General features: G+C 38.4%; 1 protein-coding gene across 3 annotated transcripts in view; it reads left to right on the top strand.

Annotated features, from left to right (window-relative positions):
• muc15 (mucin 15, cell surface associated) overlaps positions 1 to 22163 on the top strand; it is a 35282-nt gene extending 13119 nt beyond the window's left edge. For all 3 annotated transcript variants that reach the window (XM_061887335.1, XM_061887336.1, XM_061887337.1), the window contains 2 exons: positions 5708 to 5872; positions 13856 to 22163. In XM_061887335.1, coding sequence (XP_061743319.1) covers positions 5708 to 5872; positions 13856 to 13977 — 287 coding nt within the window. In that variant the 3' untranslated portion in view covers positions 13978 to 22163. The remainder of the gene's footprint in view (positions 1 to 5707; positions 5873 to 13855) is intronic.
• The last annotated feature ends 4259 nt before the right edge of the window (positions 22164 to 26422 follow it).

The following is a 26422-nucleotide window of genomic DNA, read 5'->3' as shown; positions in this document are numbered from 1 at the left end:
TTGCTCTGTTGAGGCAACGGGAGTTGGGTAAGTCCTTCAGGGAGGGCAGGGGACAGCCGATGATTTTTTTGTGCAGACTTTATGACCCCCTGAATCGCCTGTTTGTCTGCTTCAGTGCAGCTGGCGTACCACACTGTTATGCAGTACGTCAGCAGGCTCTCGACAGCCGAGCGATAGAAGGTCACGCGATTAATCAAAATGCAGAAGTGTGATTAGTCTGATTTGTACGCCAATAAGTTGTCTTTTAAAAGTTAAGTTAAATTAGCACTCAAGTTAATTTACCGTGATTAGTGAGGAAAATACAAAATGCACAAGTGTGATTAATCGAATATATGTCCAAATATGGGCCTCTTTTTTTAAGTTAAGTTAAATCATGCACGTGGGATAATTTACTGCAATTAATTGCGATTAATCAACATGTAAAAGCGTGATTAATCTGATTTAAAAAATGCAATCATTTGACAGCACAAACTGTAATTAAACATACAAATGATTTTATCAAGTAAATATAAAACAATTCAACAGTTAAAAATAATCTGGAAAATAATTACCACATTTTATTATGTTCTATTATGCACAATTGTTTTAGGATTATCAAATGCAAATCAAAAAACAAGTTTTGGGTCATTTTTTTCTATTATCATTTCTCTAACAAAAGTTGGACAACTATTTAATGGCACTTTTTTAAAACGACAATAGGACCCCTGCTGAACAAAGATGTTACCGTTATGCTAAAAACATGCTAAATGCAAAAGAAAAGCTAAACTACTGCTTCCGGTTTAATTTGTCATCACACAGATAACCAAGCATTTTTGCATTTTGGATTAACATATTTTCGATTTTTGTGTTTATCTGGAAGAAAAATTAAAATCCAAAAAAGAAAAAAATGCACAAAATTCACTTTTATAGCAATATTTTAATGAGAATCAACCCTTTTTTCTCTGTCTTAAAATCTGCAATATATAATAATAGTCGAAAAATGACCCTAATTTTGTTTTTTGATTGCGTTTAAGAATTGGAAATAGAATGAACGGAAGGTAAATGGACCGGATTAGCATATCTGGCAGCGTTGTCCAAAAAAATGTGTTTGTTTAAAATCAATTAAGAATCATTACAAATAAAAATTGCGATTAATTTGAAAATAGTGATTCTTATTTGTAATGAATAAATAATTTTTTTCTATTTTTGTATTTATTTATTTCATTTTTTACAGCCACTCAGGGCAAATCATATTGTTGATGTTGATGCCAATATCTGCTGTACAGATTTACCTTAGACAAGAGAAGTTGCCGTATTTGTTTTTGACTTTATTAAATAATTGAGAAGCATTTTATCAAACAAAACAAGTTTTCTTTTAAATAATATAGAAATGTTAGATGCTGTTTATTTATTTTATGGAGGAATGTAGTTAATCATAGAACTGGCACCCAATGTTATTAAAAATTAATGGATTTTGATTCGGGAAACGATTACGAATCGAACCAAGTCTCGAAATGAAAGGAATCATGCAGTGTCCAAAGATTGACAGATATAGTCACACATCAACTAGGGGTTAAGCCTCCCTTGTCTCCTTTTTAAACTTTATTAAAGGTTTCTTGATGATGTCAACATTGACTGTGGCATGATATGCAAAAGTGAAACCTAAGCATAACTTTGTCTGAAGCTGCCACGGATATAATTATTATATTTGTACCTTACTTTTATCACATTTTCCTGGTTCCCAAATGTTTAAATGCAAAAAAGTGAGCTTTTATGTTGTTATTAACGTCTGTGTGGATCATTTAAGATGAAACATTCTTTCAATAACCCAATATAGATAAATATGGATTTACTTATATGTTTTTTGATTTACTGAAGATACTAAAATGAAACATCCCCTGGTCATTGATTAGAGTCAGAAATACTGAAACTTTTAAAGACGGGATGTGTGATGATCAACTTAATGTAATTATTTGTAATTGTTCTTTGTTCAAGTAATACAGCTGAAAGTACGTAGGTATGGAATCATCATGAATTTTTAAATAAGCCCTCCGTGAATAGTGTGCTGTAGAGATGCGCGGTTTGCGGTCTCATCCGCGGGTCGGGCGGGTGACATGACGAAAAAAATTGATTTTAATTAGATTCGGGCGGGTGGCGGTTGAACCATTCGGAAATATTTGATATACATGGTTCAGGGATCGGTATCCTTTACCATCCAGAGAGCCAGTTAGGACCCGTGTCACAAAGCGAAGTAGACAATAGAAGACGCAACATTCTTTAGAATGACTGCCAGCAGTCACCCAGTTAATAACATCCTCACAGTAACACAACATAAAGGCAACACAACAAATACCCAGAATCCTTTGCATCCATGACAAACCTGACTATTTTATACACCCCGCTAGCAGCAAATCCCGCCCCCCCTCCCCCGTGCGTCGAAAGGTGGGCGGGGTTGGGGGCGTGGGGGTGTAAAATATATTCAGGGTGTATCACGGATGCAAAGGATTCTGGGTATTTGTTGTGTTGCCTTTATGTTCATAATTATACATATAGGTTATATTAAAATGTATATATTACCACTTTATATGGAATTTAAATGAATTGTGTATATATAATATACATGTATATATATATATATATATATATTTATATATATATATATGTGTATATATATGTATATATATATATATGTATATAAGTGTACAAATGTATAGGTTTGATTTAAATGTTAAACTGTGTATATGAGACGTGTGCTACATATATGTTGCTTATATATTGTTTTAAAAAAAAAGTAATATAAGTGAAGCATGTTTTAAATTTTATATATTTTGAACCTTGTTCTTGTTGTGATGGGGTAGGTTTGTATAAGCGTTGCTTCAACCTCAAATGAGTGTTTTTTTTTCTTTTCTTGTTGTTGTTCTTTGTTTTATGTGAAGATTGCCGAAATAAAATAAAAAAAAAATAAAAAAAATACAATGATGTTGTGTTACTGTGAGGATGTTCTCCCGAAATGTGTTTGTCATTCTTGTTTGGTGTGGCTTCACAGCGTGGCGCATATTAGTAAGAGTGTTAAAGCTGTTTATATCACAACCATCAGTGTACTCCGTATCACCCAGTATGCCCTTCAATCTTGTAAGTGTAATTGTGGAAGCTGAATACAACATTTTGCTGGACAGGCAAACGGTTCGTACATGTTGTCGAAGGTATCAAAGACAATGGCTTCACAGCACGCCCTTGTTCTTGTCATCAGAGTGATCACCATTGGATATTAGCGAGAACTTTAGCGGCTCCCATTATCTTCTTTACTTTGTGAAACGGGATTAAATAGCTCTTTGAGTGGTGAAGGTAGCCGACCTTTGATGTATTTCAACGGGCGGTTGCGATTCTGGTAAAATGTTGGTTCAGGTGTACGGCGGGTGGATGACGACTTTGGTGATGCGGTTGCGGATGATATAATTGCCTATCCGCGCATGTAAATAATTTAATGCAGATGAAATCTAATTATAGATAATACATACATACCTCGAGGGAAATTAAAAGCAAAACACAAGCCCTTGTTATATGAATATTAGTCATAAAAAAGTTTCTTTTAGATTGTTTTCTCTTGCTAAAAACGTTTATGTTATCTTAAATGCTTGGTTAAAAAAGTCTTATTACCAAAGGGATTGGATTTACTTAAAATGTAAATGTGTGCATTAGTTATTTCACTCATTTTAGTCCTGCTAATGAAATACAATGAAAACCAAAAAGCCTGCTGCTCTGGTGAAAACGTATCCCTCCAGAATAAATTGACACAAAGTTGCAACTTTGTTGGAATAGTATTTGTGACATACAAATCAGATCAGCAATCTATTTGTGGCAGCGGAGGCGTGGTGTCAACATGTATGATTTGCATAAGTGGTAATGACGCATTTGTTTTTCTTTTTCAAAAGGCAAAAATAATGTTACACATGTACAGTCAAACCTGTATCGATCCCAATATCGTTGGTATCGATACCAGGGTGAGTATTTGTATCGGGGGATATTAGTTGGATGGGATCGATAATATTTAGGGCGGTTTCACGATGTTACATGTCCAGCAAATTACTTGATTCTCCTCCTACTCTGTTTGTGCAAACAGTGCACCTCCTTTTCTCCTGTCTGTGATAATATTCATATTTTGAACGCATTTATTGCTGCAGTATTTTGATATTTTAGACCAGTGATCTTTTAAAGCTAGACGAACCTAATTCCGTCGTCAAAAATAGTATTAGTATTTTTTTCCAAACAGAAGATTAAAGACTAAATGGTTCTCTCCCGGAAAAGGGTGGAGTGACATCTCCGGGTTGGGGAGGAGACCCTGCCCCAAGTGGAGGAGTTCAAGTACCTAGAAGTCTTGTTCACGAGTGGGGGAAGAGTGGATCGTGAGATCGACAGGCGGATCGGTGCGGCGTCTTCAGTAATGCGGACGTTGTATCGATCCGTTGTGGTGAAGAAGGAGCTGAGCCGGAAGGCAAAGCTCTCAATTTATCGGTCGATCTACGTTCCCATCCTCACCTATGGTCATGAGCTTTGGGTTATGACCGAAAGGATAAGATCAGGGGTACAAGCGGCCGAAATGAGTTTCCTTCGCCGAGTGGCGGGGCTCTCCCTTAGAGATAGGGCGAGAAGCTCTGTCATCCGGGGGGAACTCAAAGTAAAGCCCCTGCTCCTCCACATCGAGAGGAGCCAGCTGAGGTGGTTCGGGTATCTGGTCAGGATATCGACAGGCGGATCGGTGCGGCGACTTCAGTAATGCGGATGTTGTACCGATCCGTTGTGGTGAAGAAGGAGCTGAGCCGGAAGGCAAAGCTCTCAATTTATCGGTCAATCTACGTTCCCATCCTCACCTATGGTCATGAGCTTTGGGTCATGACCGAAAGGATAAGATCAGGGGTACAAGGGGCCGAAATTAGTTTCCTTCGCCGTGTGGCGGGTCTCTCCCTTAGAGATAGGGTGAGAAGCTCTGTCATCCGGGGGGAACTCAAAGTAAAGCCGCTGCTCCTCCACATGGGGAAGAGCCAGATGAGGTGGTTCGGGCATCTAGTCAGGATGCCACCCGAACGCCACCCCAGAGAGGTGTTTAGGCCACGGGGAAGACCCAGGACACGTTGGAAAGACTATGTCTCCCGGCTGGCCTGGGAACGCCTCGGGATCCCCCGGGAAGAGCTAGACGAAGAAGCTGGGGAGAGGGAAGTCTGGGCTTCCCTGCTTAGGCTGCTGCCCCCGCGACCCGACCTCGGATAAGCGGAAGAAGATGGATGGATGGATGGCAGATTAAAGACATGCTCCCTGAGTTTTAAAATACTCGTTTCAATCAAACTAAGTCAATGTTTTGTTTTTTTTGATCCCATAAACATACTGAGAATGTTTATGTGACGTCAGGTTTATGGTGGTCTTCATGAGTCTAACAATATAAATAATAACAAAAAAAATTATAAATAGGTATATCAAAAACCAAATGGGGTCCCAAACTAAATGTAGATTAGGGTCACACACATCCTGGAGTCCAAGAACTTGCATGATAAATTCATCCTGGTGTGAATCTGAGTGGAAATTGTTTGTTTACATTGTGAATGAGCCATCAGAAAATGAACAGAATATGTGGTAGAAAATGATTAAATGTATAGAAACACATTTCCTGATCACTCATTCCTTTCTTTCATTTCCTTCCCTAAACAACATTTCCATCTCATTTTGCTTAATGAAGGTTTTGCATCAGAGACGAGCAAACGGCGCGAAGCGTGGGGAGCCGTGTTGGGAACAGCGGTGGTCGTGTCCGTTGTGGGATTGGTGGCGTACGTCGTCTTGAAAAGGAAACACCAGAACGGTTTCTCTCACAGGAAACTGGTGGAGGTGTTCCCCACTGAACCAGGTAGGCACCCGAAACATGCACAACATGGAATAAATGTGCAAATTTAATGAGAATAAATAGATCACTGATACACACAATCTTTATTGTGTGATATTATGTACAAAACCCAAAACAAGTGAAGCTGGCAAGATGTGTAAATGGTAAATAAAAACAGAATACAATGATTTGCAAATCATTTTCAACTTATATTCAATTGAATAGACTGCAAAAACAAGATACTTAAAGTTCGAACTAGAAAACTTTATTTTGGCAAATATTTGCTCTTTTGGAATTTGATGCCTGTGTCATGTTTCCAAAAAGCTGGCACAAGTGGCAAGAAAGTTGAGGAATGCTCATCAAACACTTATTTGGAACATCCCACAGGTGAAGAGGCTAATTAGGAACAGGTGGGTGCCATGATTGGGTATAAAAGCAGCTTCCAATGAAATTCTCAGTCACTCACAAACAAGGATGGGGCGAGGGTCACCACTTTGTGAACAAATGCGTGAGCAAATTGTTGAACAGTTTAAGAACATTTCTCAAGGAGCTGTTGGAAGGATTTTAGGTATTTCACCATCAAAAATTTCAGAGAATCTGGAGAAATCACTGCACATAAGCGATGATATTACAGGCCTTCGATCCCTCAGGCGCTACTGCATTAAAAAGCGACATCAGTGTATAAAGGATATCACCACATGGGCTCAGGAACACTGCAGAAAACCACTGTCAGTCTCTACAGTTGGTCGCTACACCTGTAAGTGCAAGGTAAAACTCTACTATGCAAAGCCAAAGCCATTTGTCAACAACACCCGGAAACGCCACCGACTTCGCTGGGCCCGAGCTCATCCAAGATGGACTGATGCAAAGTGTAAAAGTGTTCTGTGGTCTGACAAATCCACATTTCAAATTGTTTTTGGAAACTGTGAGACATTGTGGCCTCCGAAACAAAGAAGAAAATAACAATCCGGATTGTTATAGGCGCAAAGTTGAAAAGCCAGCATCTGTGATGGTACAATGAATTGATTAACGTGGACCCCGACTTAAACAAGTTGAAAAACTTATTCGGGTGTTACCATTCAGTGGTAAATTGTACGGAATATGTACTGTACTGTGCAATCTACTAATAAAAGTTTCAATCATTCAATCAAGGTATGGGGGTGTATTAGTGCCCAAGACATGAGTAACTTACACATCTGTGAAGGCACCATTAATGCTGAAAGTTGTTAAAAGGAAAGGCCATGTAACACAGTGGTAAAAATGCCCCTGTGCCAAATTTTTTGCAATGTGTTGCTACCATTAAATTCTAAGTTAAAGGCCTACTGAAATGAGATTTTCTTATTTAAACGGGGATAGCAGGTCCATTCTATGTGTCATACTTGATCATTTTGCGATATTGCCATATTTTTTCTGAAAGGATTTAGTAGAGAACATCCACGATAAAGTTCGCAACTTTTGGTCGCTAATAAAAAAGCCTTACCTGTACCAGAAGTAGCAGACGATATGCGCGTGACGTCACGGGTTGTGGAGCTCCTCACATCTGAACATTGTTTACAATCATGGCCACCAGCAGCCAGAGCGATTCGGACCGAGAAAGCGACGATTTCCCCATTAATTTGAGCGAGGATGAAAGCTTTGTGGATGAGGAAAGTGAGAGTGAAGGACAACAACAAAAAAAGACGAGGGCAGTGGGAGCAATTCAGATGTTATTAGACACATTTACTAGGATAATTATGGAAAATACCTTATCTGCTTATTGTCTTACTAGTGTTTTAGTGAGATTATATGGTCGTACCTGTACAACCTGAAGGTCGGCTCCGCGCCTTTCTTCAGCACCAGTCGACGGGTGGTGGCGATGCCCATCTCTGCCCTTTGCAAGGGACCCTCTTCGAAACACGATCTTTGGGACTGTTTCCTGCTGGCTCCGCTGTGAACGGGACTCTCACTGCTGTGTTGGATCCGCTTTGGACTGCACTTTCGTGGCTGTGTTGGATCCATTATGGATTGAACTTTCACAGTATCATGTTAGACCTGCTCGACATCCATTGCTTTCGTCCTCTCCAAGGTTCTCATAGTCATCATTGTCACCGACGTCCAACTGGGTGTGAGTTTTCTTGCCCTTATGTGGGCCTACCAAGGATATCGTAGTGGTTTATGCAGCCCTTTGAGACACTAGTGATTTAGGGCTATATAAGTAAACATTGATTGATTGATTGATTGATTGACTGTACTTTGTGTGTGTGGTCCAATCCAACCGTGTTCACTTGACATCTCTGTTCCATAGTAAAGCTTGACTTTCATCTTTCGGGAATGTAAACAATGAAACACCGGCTGTGTCTGTGTTGCTAAAACCAGTCGCAATACACCGCTTCCCACCTACAGCTTTCTTCTTTGATGTCTCCATTGTCCATTGAACAAATTGCAAGAGATTCAGCAACACAAATGTCCAGAATACTGTGGAATTTCGCGATGAAAAACGACAAGCTAATAGCTGGGAACGATGCTGGAACAAAATGTCCTCGACAATCTGTGAAGTCACGCGCACGCGTCATCAAACCGAGACGTTTCAGCCGGATATTTAGGCGCAAAATTTAAAATTACAATTTAGTAAACTAAAAAGGCCGTATTGGCATGTGTTGCAATGTTAATATTTCATCATTGATATATAAACTATCAGACTGGGTGGTCGGTAGTAGTGGGTTTCAGTAGGCCTTTAATGATTTTTTTGCAAAAAAATGAAATAAAAAATGTTCTCAGTTCGAATATTAAATATCTTGTTTTTGCAGTCTATTCAATTGAATATAAGTTGAAAAGGATTTGCAAATCATTGTATTCTGTTTTTATTTACGACTTACACAACGTGCCAACTTCACTGGTTTGGGGTTTTGTTAAATAACCGTGCATTTTGTCACATACTTACCCTGAACTTCCTGTCAAAGTACAGCTGCAATAACTTTGAGGAGACAAGCAATCGAGTATATGTGTCGTCGTCCCCCCCCCCCCCCCCCCCCACCCCCCCCCCACCCCACCCCACGTCCCATCTGGCTCGCACACATCCATCTTCAATAATCGTTGCATGGTCACATCTGTAATATTCCGAATGATGATTCCAGGAAAACGATTTTAGAAAACAAGTCAAGAGGTTTACGGTCGACAAATCTGGAATTTAAGCACATTTCTGAGGAGGCCTCAGATGTGTGTGTTTTTTTCTTATATTTATTCAAAATGCCACCACAGAAGGATACCAATGATATCGGGTCACAAAAGGGAAAAAATGCGATGACAACCAAAAAGGAACATGCTGTGAAATAGGACGTGTTTGTGTGTCCTGGCTACTCAGTACCATATGTCAGAGTGGACAACAAGTCTGCAATGAGAATAGAATGAAATATTCATGCTTTGAGTTCATATAAGGTTTACACTAGAGCAGGGGTCACCAACGCGGTGCCCGCGGGCACCAGGTAGCCCGTAAGAACCAGATGAGTCGCCCCCTGCCCTGTTCTAAAAATAGCTCCAAATAGCAGCACTTACCAGTGAGCTGTCTCTATTTTTTAAATTGTGTTTATTTTTTAGCAAGCTGGTCTTGCTTTGCTCCACATTTTTAATTCTAAGAGAGACAAAACTCAAAAAGAATTTGAAAATCCAAGAAAATATTTTAAAGACTTGGTCTTCACTTGTTTAAATATTTTTATTTATTTATTTTTTTTTTTAACTTTGCTTCTTATAACTTTCGGAAAGACAATTTGAGAGAAAAAAATACAACCTTAAAAATGATTTTAGGATTTTTAAACACATTTACCTTTTTAACTTTTAAATTCCTTCCTCTTATTTCCTGACAATTCAAATCACTGTTCAAGTAAATGTATTTTTTTTTATTGTAAAGAATAATAAATACGTTTTAATTTAATTCTTCATTTTAGATTCTGTTTTCTCGACGAATAATATTTGTGAAATATTTCTTCAAACTTATGATTAAAATTCAAAAACAGTAGTCTGGCAAATCTAGAAAATCTGTAGAATCCAATTTAAATCTTATTTCAAAGTCTTTTGAATTCCTTTGAACATTTTTGTGCTGGAAAATATAGAAGAAATAATGATTTGTCTTTGTTAGAAATATAGCTTGGTCCAATTTGTTATATATTCTAACAAAGTGCAGATTGGATTTTAACCTATTTAAAACATGTCATCAAAATTATATATTTATTGTGATAAATCATTAAGAAGATCAGTGTTTCCAAAAAGATAAATATCATTAATTATTAATAATAACATAGAATTAAAGGTAAATTGAGCAAATTGGCTATTTCTGGCAATTCATTTAAGTGTGTATCAAACTGGTAGCCCTTTGCATTAATCAGTACCCAAGAAGTAGCTCTTGGTTTCAAAAAGGTTGGTGACCCCTGCACTAGAGCCTGTGTGTCATGATCCGTGGTCCGGATCATGCTTTGCTATGTACTGTTAGTTTTGGACTCCAGTACTTCCTGTTTTTGTGTACTCTTGTTTGTTTTAGTTACCATGGTTACTTATTATTTTCACTTGTCTCTGATTAGTGTTCGCCCGCTCACCTGCTTCCCGAGCACTAACCAGAGGCATTATTTAAGCCTGCCTTTGCCAGTCAGTCGGCCTGGCATCATTATTTGCTTCATGCGACCTGCTACGTAAGTTGCTTATTTCATGCCAAAGTTACGTGATTATTTATTTTTCATAGTCCATGCTAAGTGTTAGCTTTAGCTTCGAGTGCGATCAGGCATCTCGTTTTCTGTTTTTTGTACATCTTTGAATTTTGATAATTCAATCTGGACATACCTGCACGCCATGTCCAGGGTGGTCCGTCCGTCAGTAAACTGCGAAAACACCGCCGTGACACTACGTGTCAAAGCCAAGAATTATCAATCAATAAATCAATGTTTATTTATATAGCCCTAAATCACAAGTGTCTCAAAGGGCTGCACAAACCACGACAACACCCTCGGTAGAGCCCACATAAGGGCAAGGAAAAACTCACCCCAGTGGGACGTCGACAATGATGATTATGAGAAACCTTGGAGAGTGAAGTGAAGTGAATTATATTTATATAGCGCTTTTCTCGAGTGACTCAAAGCGCTTTACATCGTGAAACCCAATATCTACGTTACATTTAAACCAGTGTGGGTGGCACTGGGAGCAGGTGGGTAAAGTGTCTTGCCCAAGGACACAACGGCAGTGACTAAGATGGCGGCAGCGGGAATCGAACCTGCAACCCTCAAGTTGCTGGCACAGACGCTCTACCCACCGGGGACCGAATGCAATGGATGGAAATCAAATTAATTATCTATGAATATTTGATTAGTCTTAGAACCGGCCCGCAGGCCACAGCCCCCTGCTGCTGTTTTGCACGCACCAATACTACATCAGTGTTGGCGCTAGGAATTTTCACAATGAGTTCCCAGGGACCCCATCGAGTCATAAGTAAATTTTTGGGGTCCCACTTTTTTTGTAACCGTCTTGAAAACAAATAATGCATGCACGCATTATATTGTTATATCTCACATTCTATGTTGTGTTTTTGGAAAAAAGGACATTTACTTGTTTGCTGTTTGCCTGTCGAAAGGGTGTATTCAATAAATTTTTGGGGATTCTATATAGAAGATAAATTAAATTGGAAACTGTACATAAATATACTTAAGACAAACATGGCAAAAAATATTGCTATGTTACATAAAATTAAAAACTCTGTGAATCAAACGGCTCTTATCATGTTATATAATTCTTTCATACTCCCATATCTTAATTATTGTGTTGAAATCTGGGGAAACATTTACAAATCAAACATCAACTCTATATTTTTACTTCAAAAGAAAGCGATTAGAATTGCAAATCATGCCAATTATCATGACCATACCAATGCTCTGTTCATTAAATTAAAAACATTAAAACTGAACGATCTTGTTGACCTCAATACTACTATTGTGGCTTTCAAAGCTCATAACCACATGCTGCCTGGGTGTTTACAAGTGAGATGTAAACCCAGAGAGAATCCCTATGACCTCAGAGGTTCAGCTTTCTTTCAGAAAGCCAAAATAAGAACAAGCTTAAAAAGTAGATGTGTTTCTGTTAGGGGAGTTCAACTGTGGCACAGCTTGGATGATTCCTTAAAATGTTCCAGTTCCATTCACACATTTAAAAAACACTTTAAGACCAATGTTTTGAAAAAATATATCACTCTTGAATCAACATTGTAGTTAATACTATGATTAATGTTAATTAAAAATTAAACATGAGATATAAGTAATAATAAAAGTACAATTGTTTGTATATATTGCATATATAATTAGTGCAAAGGTCTAATATGTACACAGGGATATTTCACATGCCTGTACTGTGTATAAAATTTAACTACGTTCATGTTGTTTATAATTTTCGGAAGTTTATTTTGCACTTGAAATTGTTTATAGGGTTAGGCGCAATAAGTGTTTAACTTCAGCATAAACCCTTTCGGTCTGCAACATTTTTTATTTTCAATCTATGAATGTACAATTTTTTATTTTCAATCCATGAATGTAATATTTTTTATTTTCAATCTATGAATGTACAACTGTTTGTTTGCTTTGTTGACCATTGACCGAAGAACAATAAACAAAATATATATATATATTTTCCCTTTAAAATGAGTGACAGAGCCACACAAAAATGTGGGATTATTTATTTAATCATTAATAAAATACAGCACACAGGGTTCATTGGGGTGCAAAAAACTTTGAAAACGCTTGGATTTTAATGTTGTTTTCTGAAGGTTTAAAAAATGCTTATATTTTTGGGTGAAGTGCTTGTAAATGCTTGGAAATGTTCATCATATTTCTCGGCAGTCCGACTCAATTGGCTAATTATAATATGGGAAAAAAATTAAATAAGTTTCCTTAAAAATGAAAGCTTTATGCTTGATTTGTTGGCTTTGCACGAGCCCTTACATTAGGTTGTTGTCATGCCAGAGCCATATATCTGGCTCTGTGTCGCCCCCAATAGGACGGTGGTGCATCGGTCCATCATTTTAATGAACATGATGTATGCATGAATTATGATACAAACAAACAAGGAAGCAAAAATAATGAATGTTATTTCTTGTAAGGAATGATGTTTACAAACACTGAAAACACTGGGTACTTGAAAACCTGGAAAATTGATCTTAAAAGTCCTTAAAAAGTGCTTGAATTTGGTCATAGAAAAGGTTTACGAATCCTGCACACTACAAAATTACTTTTTTGCTCATGGAAAACCTGGAAAATTGATCTTAAAAGTCCTTAAAAAGTGCTTGAATTTGGTCATAGAAAAGGTTTACGAATCCTGCACACTACAACATTTATTTTTTGCTCATTTTTTGTTACAGTACTGCGGTCCTCTCTAAGGTTTTTCATAGTCATTCACATTGACATCCCACTGGGTTGTGAGTTTTTCCTTGTCCTCATGCGGGATCTGAACTGAGGATGTCGTTGTGGCTTGTGCAGCCCTTTGAGACACTTGTGATTTAGGGCTATATAAACAAACCTTTATTGATTGATGGATAAAGACAATTCCATACCACAAATTTAATGTCATCTTGTTTATAAAAATATCAGCAAAATAAGTTGGAAAATCAAATACAATTTTACTAAATAAAATTAAACAAAATTAAAATGAAATAAAACTTCTAAGATAGTCCTTGCTACCGAAATATGTTTTTATGATATCAGCTTCTTCAAGCTGGAGTTATACACATTTTTTCATTCTTTTCAGCGTCTTTATTACTTTTTTTTGGTATTATTCCTTACTCTACTGTCAGTTTGCAGAGGTTGCTTTGATTTATGTTAGGTGGTGAAATACATTATGGTAGCAGATGGTGATGATAGTTTTTGGCACCTAATTATTAAATTGCAACAAATAAGAAACTCGGTGTGCTTGGGATTGAAATATTTAATATATCTCAGCCTAAAACATCACAATATGATTTCTGTAACACAAATGCAAACTCCAAGTATTTTTTTTTTTTTTCAGTTCTTAGATTGGACACCAGCGAGCCTTTGGATCTGAACTACGGTGGCTCGGCTTATTACAACCCTGGACTTCAAGGGGACAGCATTCAAATGAGCAACTACCCAAGACACAAGGCTCAGTAGGAGGACTCACGGAACCTTTGCACACTCCCTTGGAAAAAAAACAAAAAACATTCCGTGTGGAGTTTTGTCAATACGACTTTTTGTGGGAGAAATTTACAGATGAGTTAGTTGCTTGAAGGTTTGCCGCGTACAACTCTACTTGTTAGAATGTGTTTAGCAGCCAAAATGTGCCTGTCTTTTATTCATTTTTCCAAAGATAATGCAGTGCATTGTCATGCTATTGAATTGTTGTTATTAAATCAGCCACTCCGAGATTTCGCAGGATTTTTTTGTGACGCCTGAAGAAAGTTTTGTTATTTTTTTCTTCCAATAACATTGAATCGACGTTTAGGAATTTGCAATTTTTTTTTAAAGTGTTCCTTGTAACCCTGAACCTCCAAAAGCAGAAACAAATTCGGTGTTGATGTTTTACTCTTTCTACACGGCAGAAACTTAGGATCACATATTCAGAGCTTAATCTCGCATGACTGTACTGCTTTAAGTCATTATAACTCATTAATTATATTTACAGAATGAAATGCCACCAAAGGAAGCAAAAGGTGAACTCGATGTTAATTTTACGCTTGAAAAGTGTCCATCTTAAACATTAATTTACGTTCCAACACATTTATTACCCCCGCATCGTCAAGAGCATTTTGGAACTATCGAAAGCAATTTTTTTGCTGGTTAAAATGAGAGACTATTGTCACGCTTCAACACATCCGTCATGTAAACGCTGCCTCTTTGCTAGTTCAACCGTTGCAAAACAAAAAAATCGGTGATCGGTAACATAATCAAAAGTTTCAGAGAATCTGGAGAAATTACTGGACGTAAGCGGCAAGGCTGAAAACCAACATTGAATGCCTGTGACGTTCGAAACCGACAGCAGTGTGTAAAGGACTCAGGAACACTTCATAAAACCACTGTCGGTAACTACGGTTTGTCGCCCTATCTGTAAGCGCAAGTTAAAACTCTACTATGCAAAGCGAAAGCCATTTATCAACAACACCCAGAAACCCAGCCGGCTTTGTTGGCCCCGAAGCTCAACTATGATGGACTGATGCGAAGTGGAAAAGTGTTCTGTGGTCTGACGAGTCCAGATTTCAAATTGTTTCTGGAAACTGTGGACGTCGTGTCCTCCGGACCCAAGAGGAAAAGAGCCAACCGGACTGTCATAGACGCAAAGTTAAAAAGTCAGCATCTGTGATCGTATGGGGGTGCATTAGTGCCAAAGGCATGGGTAACAAGAAACGAATAGGAATATTTTTAGACAGTTTGATTGGCAAAAATGACACAAATTAGCTCAAATATGCTAGGACCTTGGCGGATGAAGTGCATTTCTGGTTTTGTTGTCTTCGTCCGAACAGAAGGGCGACACGGCGGTGCGGCTGGATCAAAAAGCGATGTAGGGGACGCTTTACTGAACCAAAAGTTGCTTTATTACAAGCGAGTGTCATTACACAGGAATGCAGTTTCTTGGAGGAGCTCAGGTCAAAAACGAAGGACTGCGGAACTGGAGAAGCCAAACCGTCAGTTTTATATTCCTCCTTCCTGTCTCTCTGTGTGTGTGCTACATCAGGAGAGCACATCCTGACCATAAAAAGAGATGTTTGTGTGTATGTGTCTGGAAAGCAACTGCTTTAAGTCATAACTTAAATGCTGGCATTGAGCTAGACATGTAGTCTCTTCTCAAGGATAGGGCTATCACTTTTGCAGTCCGAAGTCCCGATTAGAGCCTCTTTTCCTACGAGAAGTGATCCAATCTACCTGCGAATATTGTACTAAGGGGCCATATCTTATTACGTGCTCAAACTGAAATACCACTATTTACTTAAACTTGGTGGTTTGTCTTCTCCAAGTTTGATATAGACCGCCTTGTGGTTATAGTGTCCGCCCTGAGATCGGTAGGTCGTGAGTTCAAACCCCGGCCGAGTCATACCAACCACTATAAAAATGGGATCCATTACCTTCGGCATGAAAGGTTGGATTTGGAGGTTAAATCACCAAAATGATTCCTGAGCGTGGCCACCACTGCTGCTCACTGCTCCCCTCACCTCCCAGGGGGTGGACCAAGGGGATGGGTCAAATGCAGAGGGTGATTTCACTACACCTGGTGTGTGTGTGACGATCAGTGGTACTTTATTTTTAACTTTAATAAGCAAAACATGATCTGAGTTATTTATTTCACTTCACAATTGTGAGGCCGTGCAAAATTTGGTTGAATTTGTGTAAAATTGCGAATTCCTGCAGGGACTGAATGCTTCGCGGGTGATGACGGACGGAAATATTGCAAAGTTGTAAAATATAATCAGGAGCCACAGCAAACAATCACATTAATGCGCAATAATTATCACGCTTAAGGCAATAGCTGACGGCGTGGCGCAGTGGGAGAGTGGCCATGCGCAACCCGAGGGTCCCTGGTTCAAATCCCACCTAGTACCAACCTCGTCACGTCCGTTGTGTCCTGAGCAAGACACTTCACCCTTGCTCCTGATGGGTGCTGGTTGGCGCCTTGCATGGCAGCTCCCTCCATCAGTGTGTGAATGTGTGTGTGAATGGGTAAATGTGGAAGTAGTGTCAAAGCGCTTTGAGTACCTTGAAGGTAGAAAAGCGCTATACAAGTACAACCCATTTATCATTTATCATTTAGCTTGTCAAATCTGAACTGTGCGTCCAGGTTTTAAAGGGGAACATTATCACCATTTCTGAAGGGTTAAAACCAATAAAAATCAGTTCCCAGTCGCTTATTTTATTTTTCAAAGTTTTTCTAAAAATTTTACCCATCACGCAATATCCCGAAAAACGGCTTCAAAGTGCCTGATTTTAACCATCGTTGAGGTGGCGACTTGTCCAGGGTGTACCCCGCCTTCCGCCCGATTGTAGCTGAGATAGGCGCCAGCGTACCGACTTGTCCAGGGTGTACCCCGCCTTTCGCCCGATTGTAGCTGAGATAGGCGCCAGCGTCCACCGCGACCCCAAAAGTGAAGTGAAGTGAATTATATTTATATAGCGTTTTTCTCGAGTGACTCAAAGTGCTTTACATAGTGAAACCCAATATCTAAGTTACATTTAAACCAGTGTGGGTGGCACTGGGAGCAGGTGGGTAAAGTGTCTTGCTCAAGGACACAACGGCAGTGACTAGGATGGCGGAAGCAGGAATCGAACCTGCAACCCTCGAGTTGCTGGCACGGCCACTCTACCAACTGAGCTAGGCCGCCCCTAGGGAATAAGCGGTAGGAAATGGATGGATGGATGGATGGATATATCCACCCGTCCATTAACCTGTGACGTCACTGCGTGAAACAACCAGAAACAAACATGGCGGATAGCACAGAAAGGTATAGTGATATTAGCTCGGATTCAGACTCGGATTTCAGCTCCGTAAGCGATTCAACAGATTACGCATGTATGGAAACGGATGGTTGGAGTGTGGAGGCCGGTAGCGAAAACCAAATTGAAGAAGAAACTGAAGCTATTGAGCCATATCACGACAGACAGCGGCACGGGAGGAAGCAAGGACGAATTCGGCGATCGCCTTCTAACCAACAATTGGTATGTGTTTGTTTGGCATTAAATGTGGGTGGAGGGAAAGGCTGGATGCAAATATAGCTAGAAATGAGGCATAATGATGCAATATGTACATACAGCTAGCCTAAATTGCATGTTAGCATCGATTAGCCTGCAGTCATGCCATGACCAAATATGTCTGATTAGCACATAAGTAAATAACATCAACAAAACTCACCTTTGTGCATTCATGCACAACGTTATAAGTTTGGTGGACACAATGAGACAGAAAAAGAAGTGGCCTAAATCACGTCTTAGCCAACATATCCAGGGGGTTTTCCTCGCTCGTCTGCGGGAACAGACTGCCGTCGTCCCTGAATACCTTGCACTCCGGCAGATTCAGTGGTGGTCTATTTTCCAATATTGCAGATTTCGTTGACTTTATTGTTGGAAATGCATCTGATTTGAGTGTCGCAGGATATCCACACATTCTTGCCATCTCTGTCGTAGCATAGCTGTCGTCGGTAAAGTGTGCGGAACAAACGAGGGACTTTCGCATCTTTTGACCACTGTTATAACTTGAATCCGTCCCTGATCGTGTTGTTACACCCTCCGACAACACACCGACGAGGCATGATGTCTCCAAGGTACGGGAAAACAGTCGAAAAAACTGAAAATAACAGAGCTGATTTGACTTGGTGTGTGTAATAAGACTGAGAAAATCCCGGATTGCTTCATGTTGTGACGTCACGGGTGAAAGGTCATCGCGTTTAAATCGCCAAATTCACCCTTTTAGAGTTCGGAAATCGGTTAAAAAAACATATTGTCTTTTTTCCGCAACATCAAGGTATATATTGACGCTTACATAGGTCTGGTGATAATGTTCCCCTTTAAGAACCGTAGCTGTATTACAAGTCTTTTTTTTTTTAATCAGTTATGACTATAGGAGTTTTCAGCTGCTACATTACCATACCAAACCTCCAGGTCTCCCGTCCAAAGGCAAAACCCAATAACTCAATTTTGGTCAAAACTGAGCTGATAATAACCTTGGAGTTCCTAGGTGATGCTTTACATTAGTGCATGATGCGATATTGTAGTTTTTTCCGTAAGTAAGCTGTTACGCGCATGGCAGGACCTAGCAACTACCACATAACCGCGTGGATACAACAGAAAAACCTATTATCTCAAGGGACCAATCGGAGCATCTTTGTCAGTTGCCTTATTGTCTTTAATGAGACATTTGCACGAATGGGGGCCGACGCTCAACCTGATTTTGTGATATTATGGCACCAGGGGATATTTGGAAGATTGGCCCAAGCACCTTCATTAAATGTATTGTTCTTGATTCTTCCCCTTGCATACTCTTTTGGGCAGATAACTGTGGAGGTCAAAATAAAAACTGGACGCTGTACACGGCTCTTGCTCAATGTGCAAACGTAGAATGGGGCCCACCCAAGATTGTGATAAAATATCTGGAGAAAGGGCACACACGTTCATGAGAGCAGATTCAATCCATGGCTCGATCGGCAAGAAAACGAAAGCTCAAGAACACATCTATACGTTTGATGACTTTGTAGATCTTTGTAAGACAGCATCAAGATGGATTGGTTTTCCTTGGTTTTCTCAAAATCAGCTAGAAGTGAGTTACCAGGTTTTGCCTTTGGACGGGAGAGGTGTTCAAACAGAGCTACGAGCTTTTCCTTGACAGTGATGAGGTTTCACTGCAAACCTACGCTGCATACCGAGTAGACAAAGTGAAATGTTAAATAGTTTAAAGCTCTGTATTATTATTATTATTATTATTGCATTGTTATTCTTATCATGAGCGTTCTTTGACTTTGAGTGACAACCTTCGGCGAGTATTCCTCGTCTGATTATGTTCAGTCGGACGTGGCGAGAATAATAGGAATCCTTTGTTCCGTGGACTCTGCCGCACAACATCTGGATGTGTCAGCGTCCATATCTTTAGCAATAACAAACAAACGCAAATGTGTTTTGATTGATACGCGATCCAGCTTGGTTGCAAATGATTTGAAATGCCGGTGGCGGGGGTCAACTTTGTTGCAATTCTGCTTTGTTCCAGAACTGTGGGGCAAAAAAGTATTTAGTCAGCCACCGATTGTGCAAGTTCTCCCACTTAAAATGATGACAGAGGTCTGTAATTTTCATCATAGGTACACTTCAACTGTGAGAGACAGAATGTGAAAAAAAAAAATCCAGGAATTCACAATTTTAAAGAATTTATCTGTAAATTATGGTGGAAAATAAGTATTTGGTCAACCATTCAAAGCTCTCACTGATGGAAGGAGGTTTTGGCTCAAAATCTCACGATACATGGCCTCATTCATTCTTTCCTTAACACGGATCAATCGTCTTGTCCCCTTAGCAGAAAAACAGCACCAAAGCATGATGTTTCCGCCCCCATGCTTCACAGTAGGTGTGGTGTTCTTGGGAGGCAACTCAGTATTCTTCTTCCTCCAAACACGACGGGTTGAGTTTATACCAAATTCTATTTAGGTTTCATCTGACCACATGACATTCTCCCAATCCTCTGCTGTATCATCCATGTATCCATTTTGGTATAAACTCAACTCGTCATGTTTGGAGGAAGAAGAATACTGAGTTGCATCCCAAGAACACCATACCTACTGTGAAGCATGGGGGTGGAAACATCATGCTTTGGGGCTGTTTTTTCTGCTAAGGGGACAGGACGATTGATCCGTGTTAAGGAAAGAATGAATGGGGCCATGTATCGTGAGATTTTGAGCCAAAACCTCCTTCCATCAGTGAGAGCTTTGAATGGTTGACCAAATACTTATTTTCCACCATAATTTACAAAGAAATTATAAAAAATTCCTACAATGTGAATTCCTGGATTTTTTGGTCCACATTCTGTCTCTCACAGTTGAAGTGTACCTATGATGAAAATTACAGACCTCTGTCATCATTTTAAGTGGGAGAACTTGCACAATCGGTGGCTGACTAAATACTTTTTTGCCCCACTGTATGGCTCTCGAGCCAAATGTGGCTCTTTGGTTGACTGCATTTGGCTCTCAGATACATCTTAGCTGACATTCCTAAACACGATAAGTAATGAATAATTCCGCTGGTAATCACAGTGTTTAAAGTAACGTTCAAAATATAAGAACATTTTAATCCATCCGTCCGTTTTTCTACCTCACCTGTTCAATAAGTCGCATCAATGGCAAGAAGTATTGTACTTATTATTGGTTAGCTTCAGAATAACAATGTTATGAAAAAGAATAAGAGGACTAAAACAGGGATGTCCAAAGTGCGGCCCGGGGACCATTTTTAACGGCCCCATGGTACATTCTAAAAATATGATTAAATAAAATATGTTGCATTCAATTGTACGGAATATGTACTGTACTGTGCAATCTACTAATAAAAGTATCAATCGATCAATCAAATAGGTTGATTGGCAACACTAAAATTGGCCTTAGCGTGTTTGTTGTATGTCCGTTTGTGTTAGCCCTGTGATGAAGTTGCGACTTGTCCAGGGTGTACACCGCCTTCCGCGCGATTGTAGCTGAGATAGGCTCCAGCGCTCCTCATCACCCCGAAAGGGAATAAGCGGTAGAACATGGATGGATGGATGTTGCATATTTTGTGTTTGCCATATAAAAAAACTGTTTTTTTTTTTTTTAAAGAAGGGCCTAAAACGAACAAACAAAAAACATGAATTAACAAAGAGATCTGAGACCATGGTGTTAAAAGTAAACAGTAAAAAATGTATTATTTATTGTTTAACACTTTCGTGGTAATCCTGTTGGATCCCCAATAATTTGTGTGATTTATTTTGGTTTTTTTTAAGTATCATTGCTCAAAAAAAACCCCCAAATAATTAATATTAATGTTGTTATGAGTTATTGAAATTTTTAAGGCTCCAATTATTATATAATCTAAAATATTCCACATTTTATTGGGTGAAAATATTGCATATTTTGTGGGGGGTTTTCCACAAAAAACAGGGTTTTCTTTGACAACAATTGCATACAACTTAAATCTGTAAAAACATTATATTGACAGATAGACCTAATGTGGATATAGAGATTTAAACCTTGAATAATAATACAAATAATAATACTGAAAAATTACACTTTTTTTTTAATTTTTTGGACCAAAACCCTTTGGGGTCCCTGGGATCAAGCCTGAGTGGAGGCTTGAATGTACATTTGTTATACATATATTGTATTGGTTTTTGAAATAAAACATATCAAAATGGCCCTCGCTTGCTTTGATGTTTTAGTGTGCGGCCCTCAGTAGAAAAAGTTTGGACACCCCTGGACTAAAAAAATGTTGCTTTTACATAAAAATGCACGCGTTTTGTTAAAATGGCTCTCACGGAAAAACATTTTTAAATATTTGGCTTTCATGGCTCCCTTAGCCAAAAAGGTTCCCGACCACTGTTCTAGAATATTGTGTCAAAAAATATGTCAAAAAAAAAAAAAAATAAAAAAAATAAAAGCACTTTATGCAACAGTGACTAGAGAGAGTGTGGCACTGCAAAGAAAAATACAACTGTCTTCTGCACTCATGTTTTCATTGCTATTTTGTACATTTCTGTCTTTTGTAGTGTGTTCTCATTTATTTTCTGTTTCCAAAAATCCAGGATGGAGGGTGAAAATAAGCGTTGCTTTTTGTACGCTCTTCTAATAAACTGCACTTTCTTATGTTTACTTTTGCATTTCCAGAAAAGATGCCCAAACCCCCGTGTTGAAAAATGATCATTCACAAAAGTCCCTATTAAAGTCAGTGCACTTTAAACGGGATTTCCTGTAAATCTGCCTTTTGTTGCATTTTAGCTGCAATGTGGTGTGTCGAGCAGAAAACAAAAACACATGACATTGGACTTTTCTTTACTCTCCTTGTAATAAATTAAAAAAAAACAGAGTATGATATGGAGTTGGCTGAAGATCTCGAACATGTATAACATTTCAGTATGTTACATTTCAATTTTTCTTGGAGTTTATTTAATCCTACCCCTTTTCTACCACATAACAGTTCCAGTACTAAGACATGATGACTTCCTGTTCTTCATTTGTAGACCAATTCATTCTGAATACAAAGAACAATATAGCATTTTCCAGAAGTTTAAAGGCCTACTGCAATGAGATTTTATTATTTAAACGGGGATAGCAGGTCCATTCTATGTGTCATACTTGATCATTTCGCGATATTGCCATATTTTTGCTGAAAGGATTTAGTAGAGAACATCGACGATAAAGTTTGCAACTTTTGGTCGCTAATAAAAAAGCCTTGCATGTACCGGAAGTAGCAGACGATGTGCTCGTGACGTCACGGGTTGTGGAGCTCTTCACATCCGCACATTGTTTACAATCATGGCCACCAGCAGCGAGAGCGATTCGGACAGAGAAAGCGACGATTTGCCCATTAATTTGAGCGAGGATGAAAGATTAGTGGATGAGGAAAGTGAGAGTGAAGGACTAGAAAAAAAAAAGCCCCACCCCCGTGGCTGGAGGTGGGGCGTGGTTAAGAGTCAAATATTTCATATATATATATTTCATATATATATATATATATATATATATATATATATATATATATATATATATATATATAGATAAGAAATACTTGACTTTCAGTGAATTTTAGCTATATATTTATTAATGGTATTATATATATATATATATATATATATGTATATATATATATATATATATTTATATTTATAAGAAATAGTAGAATTTCAGTGTTAATTTATTTACACATATACACACACATATACACCTCTACTCATTATTGAGTTAAGGGTTGAATTGTCCATCCCTGTTCTATTCTCTGTCACTATTTTTCTAACCATATGCATGTACAGTAGATGGCAGTATTGTCCTGTTTAAGAGTGTCACAACATTGCTGTTTACGGCAGACAAACTGCTTTACGGTAGAAGAAAACGTGACTGCTGTTGTTGTATGTTGTTACCGCGTTGGGAGAACGTTAATGAAACTGCCTAATAATAAACCCACATAAGAAACCAAGCACTCGCCCTCGATCATTCTACAGTTATAACGTCATTGGGCAGGCACGCTTTTATATTGTGGGAAAGCGGACGTGAAAACAGGCTGTCCTCACTCAGGTCCGCATGGAGCTGGAGGGGGCGTGGCCTCCAGGGTGTACACCGCCTTCCGCACGATTGTTGCTGAGATAGGCTCAACCGCTCCTCGTCACCCTGAAAGGGAATAAGCGGTAGTACATGGATGGATGGATGTTGCATATTTTGTATTTGCCGTATAAAAAAACAGTTGTTTTTTTTAAAGAAGGGCCTAAAACGAACAAACAAAAAACATGAATTAACAAAGAGATCTGAGACCATGGTGTTAAAAGTAAACAGTAAAAATTTTATTTATTGTTTAACACTTTCGTGATAATCCTGTTGGATCCCCAATAATTTGTGTGATTTATTTTGTTTTTTTTTAAGTATCATTGCTCAAAAAAAATATATATAATAATTAATATTAATGTTGTTATGAGTTATTGACATTTTTAAGGCTCCAATTATTATATAATCTAAAATATTCCACATTTTATTGGGTGAAAATATTGCATATTTTGTGTTTTTTTTTCCACAAAAAACAGGGTTTTCTTTGACAACAATAGCATACAACTTAAATCTGTAAAAACATTATATTGACAGAGAGACCTAATGTGGATATAGAGATTTAAACCTTGAATAATAATACAAATAATAATACTGAAAAATTACACTTTTTTTTTTAATTTTTGGACCAAAACCCTTTGGGGTCCCTGGGATCAAGCCTGAGTGGAGGCTTGAATGTACATTTGTTATACATATATTGTATTGGTTTTGGAAATAAAACATATCAAAATGGCCCTCGCTTGCTTTGATGTTTTAGTGTGCGGCCCTCAGTAGAAAAAGTTTGGACACCCCTGGACTAAAAAAATGTTGCTTTTACATAAAAATGCACGCATTTTGTTAAAAAAATATTACATGGCTCTCACGGAAATACATTTTTAAATATTTGGCTTTCATGGCTCCCTTAGCCAAAAAAGGTTCCCGACCCCTGTTCTAGAATATTGACACTGATATGTCAAAAAAAAAAAAAAAAAAAAAAAAAGCACTTTATGCAACAGTGACTAGAAAGAGTGTGGCACTGCAAAGCAAAATACAACTGTCTTCTGCACTCGTGTTTTCATTGCTATTTTGTACATTTCTGTCTTTTGTAGTGTGCTCCAAAAATCCAGGATGGAGGGTGAAAATAAACGTTGCTTTTTGTATGCTCTTCTAATAAACTGCACTTTCTTATGTTTACTTTTGCCTTTCCAGAAAAGATGCCCAAACCCCCGTGTTGAAAAATGATCATTCACAAAAGTCCCAATTAAAGTCAGTGCACTTTAAACGGGATTTCCTGTAAATCTGCCTTTTGTTGACATCCGGCGAGGCATTTTAGCTGCAATGTGGTGTGTCGAGCAGAAAACAAAAACACATGAGATTGGACTTTTCTTTACTCTCCTTGTAATAAATAAAAAAAAAACAGAGTATGATATGGAGTTGGCTGGAGTTTATTTCGAACATGTATAACATTTCAGTATGATGCACTTCAATTTTTCTTGGAGCTTATTTAATCCTACCCCTTTTCTACCACATAACAGCTCCAGTACTAAGACATGATGACTTCCTGTTCTTCATTTGTAGGCCAATTCATTCTGAATACAATGAACAATATAGCATTTTCCAGAAGTTTAAAGGCCTACTGCAATGAGATTTTCTTATTTAAACGGGGATAGCAGGTCCATTCTATATGTCATACTTGATCATTTCGCGATATTGCCATATTTTTGCTGAAAGGATTTAGTAGAGAACATCGACGATAAAGTTTGCAACTTTTGGTCGCTAATAAAAAAGCCTTGCATGTACCGGAAGTAGCGGACGATGTGCTCGTGACGTCACGGGTTGTGGAGCTCTTCACATCCGCACATTGTTTACAATCATGGCCACCAGCAGCGAGAGCAATTCGGACAGAGAAAGCGACGATTTCCCCATTAATTTGAGCGAGGATGAAAGATTTGTGGATGAGGAAAGTGAGAGTGAAGGACTAGAAAAAAAAAAGCCCCACCCACGTGGTTGGGGGGGGGCGTGGTTAAGAGTCAAGTATTTCATATATATATATATATATATATATGTATATATATATATATATATATATATATATATATGTATAAATATATATATATATATGTATATACAGTATATATATAAGAAATACTTGACTTTCAGTGAATTCTAGCTATATATTTATTAATGGTATTATATATATATATATATATATATATATATATATATATATATATGTATATATATGTATATTTATAAGAAATAGTAGAATTTCAGTGTTATTTATACATATACACACACATATACATCTACTCATTGTTGAGTTAAGGGTGGAATTGTCCATCCCTGTTCTATTCTCTGTCACTATTTTTCTAACCATATGCATGTACAGTAGATGGCAGTATTGTCCTGTTTAAGAGTGTCACAACATTGCTGTTTACGGCAGACAAACTGCTTTACGGTAGAAGAAGACGTGACTGCTGTTGTTGTGTGTTGTTACCGCTTTGGGAGAACGTTAATGAAACTGCCTAACAATAAACCCACATAAGAAACCAAGCACTCGCCCTCGATCATTCTACAGTTATAACGTCATTGGGCAGGCACGCTTTTATATTGTGGGAAAGCGGAGGTGAAAACAGGCTGTCCTCACTCAGGTCCGCATGGAGCTGGAGGGAGCATGGCCTCCATCTCCGCCTGAATTTCGAAAGAAAATTTGTCCCGGGAGGTTTTAGGGAGAGGCGCTGAATTTCGGGAGTCCCCTGGAAAATCCGGGAGGGTTGGCAAGTATGTACCAAGCAGTAGATAATATAGAGTAATTTTTTGTCTAGAACATATTTTGCTTT

The sequence above is a fragment of the Nerophis ophidion genome, linkage group LG25 (assembly GCF_033978795.1).
Source record: "Nerophis ophidion isolate RoL-2023_Sa linkage group LG25, RoL_Noph_v1.0, whole genome shotgun sequence".
Taxonomy (NCBI): domain Eukaryota; kingdom Metazoa; phylum Chordata; class Actinopteri; order Syngnathiformes; family Syngnathidae; genus Nerophis; species Nerophis ophidion.
This window is presented reverse-complemented; position numbering and strand designations above follow the sequence as displayed.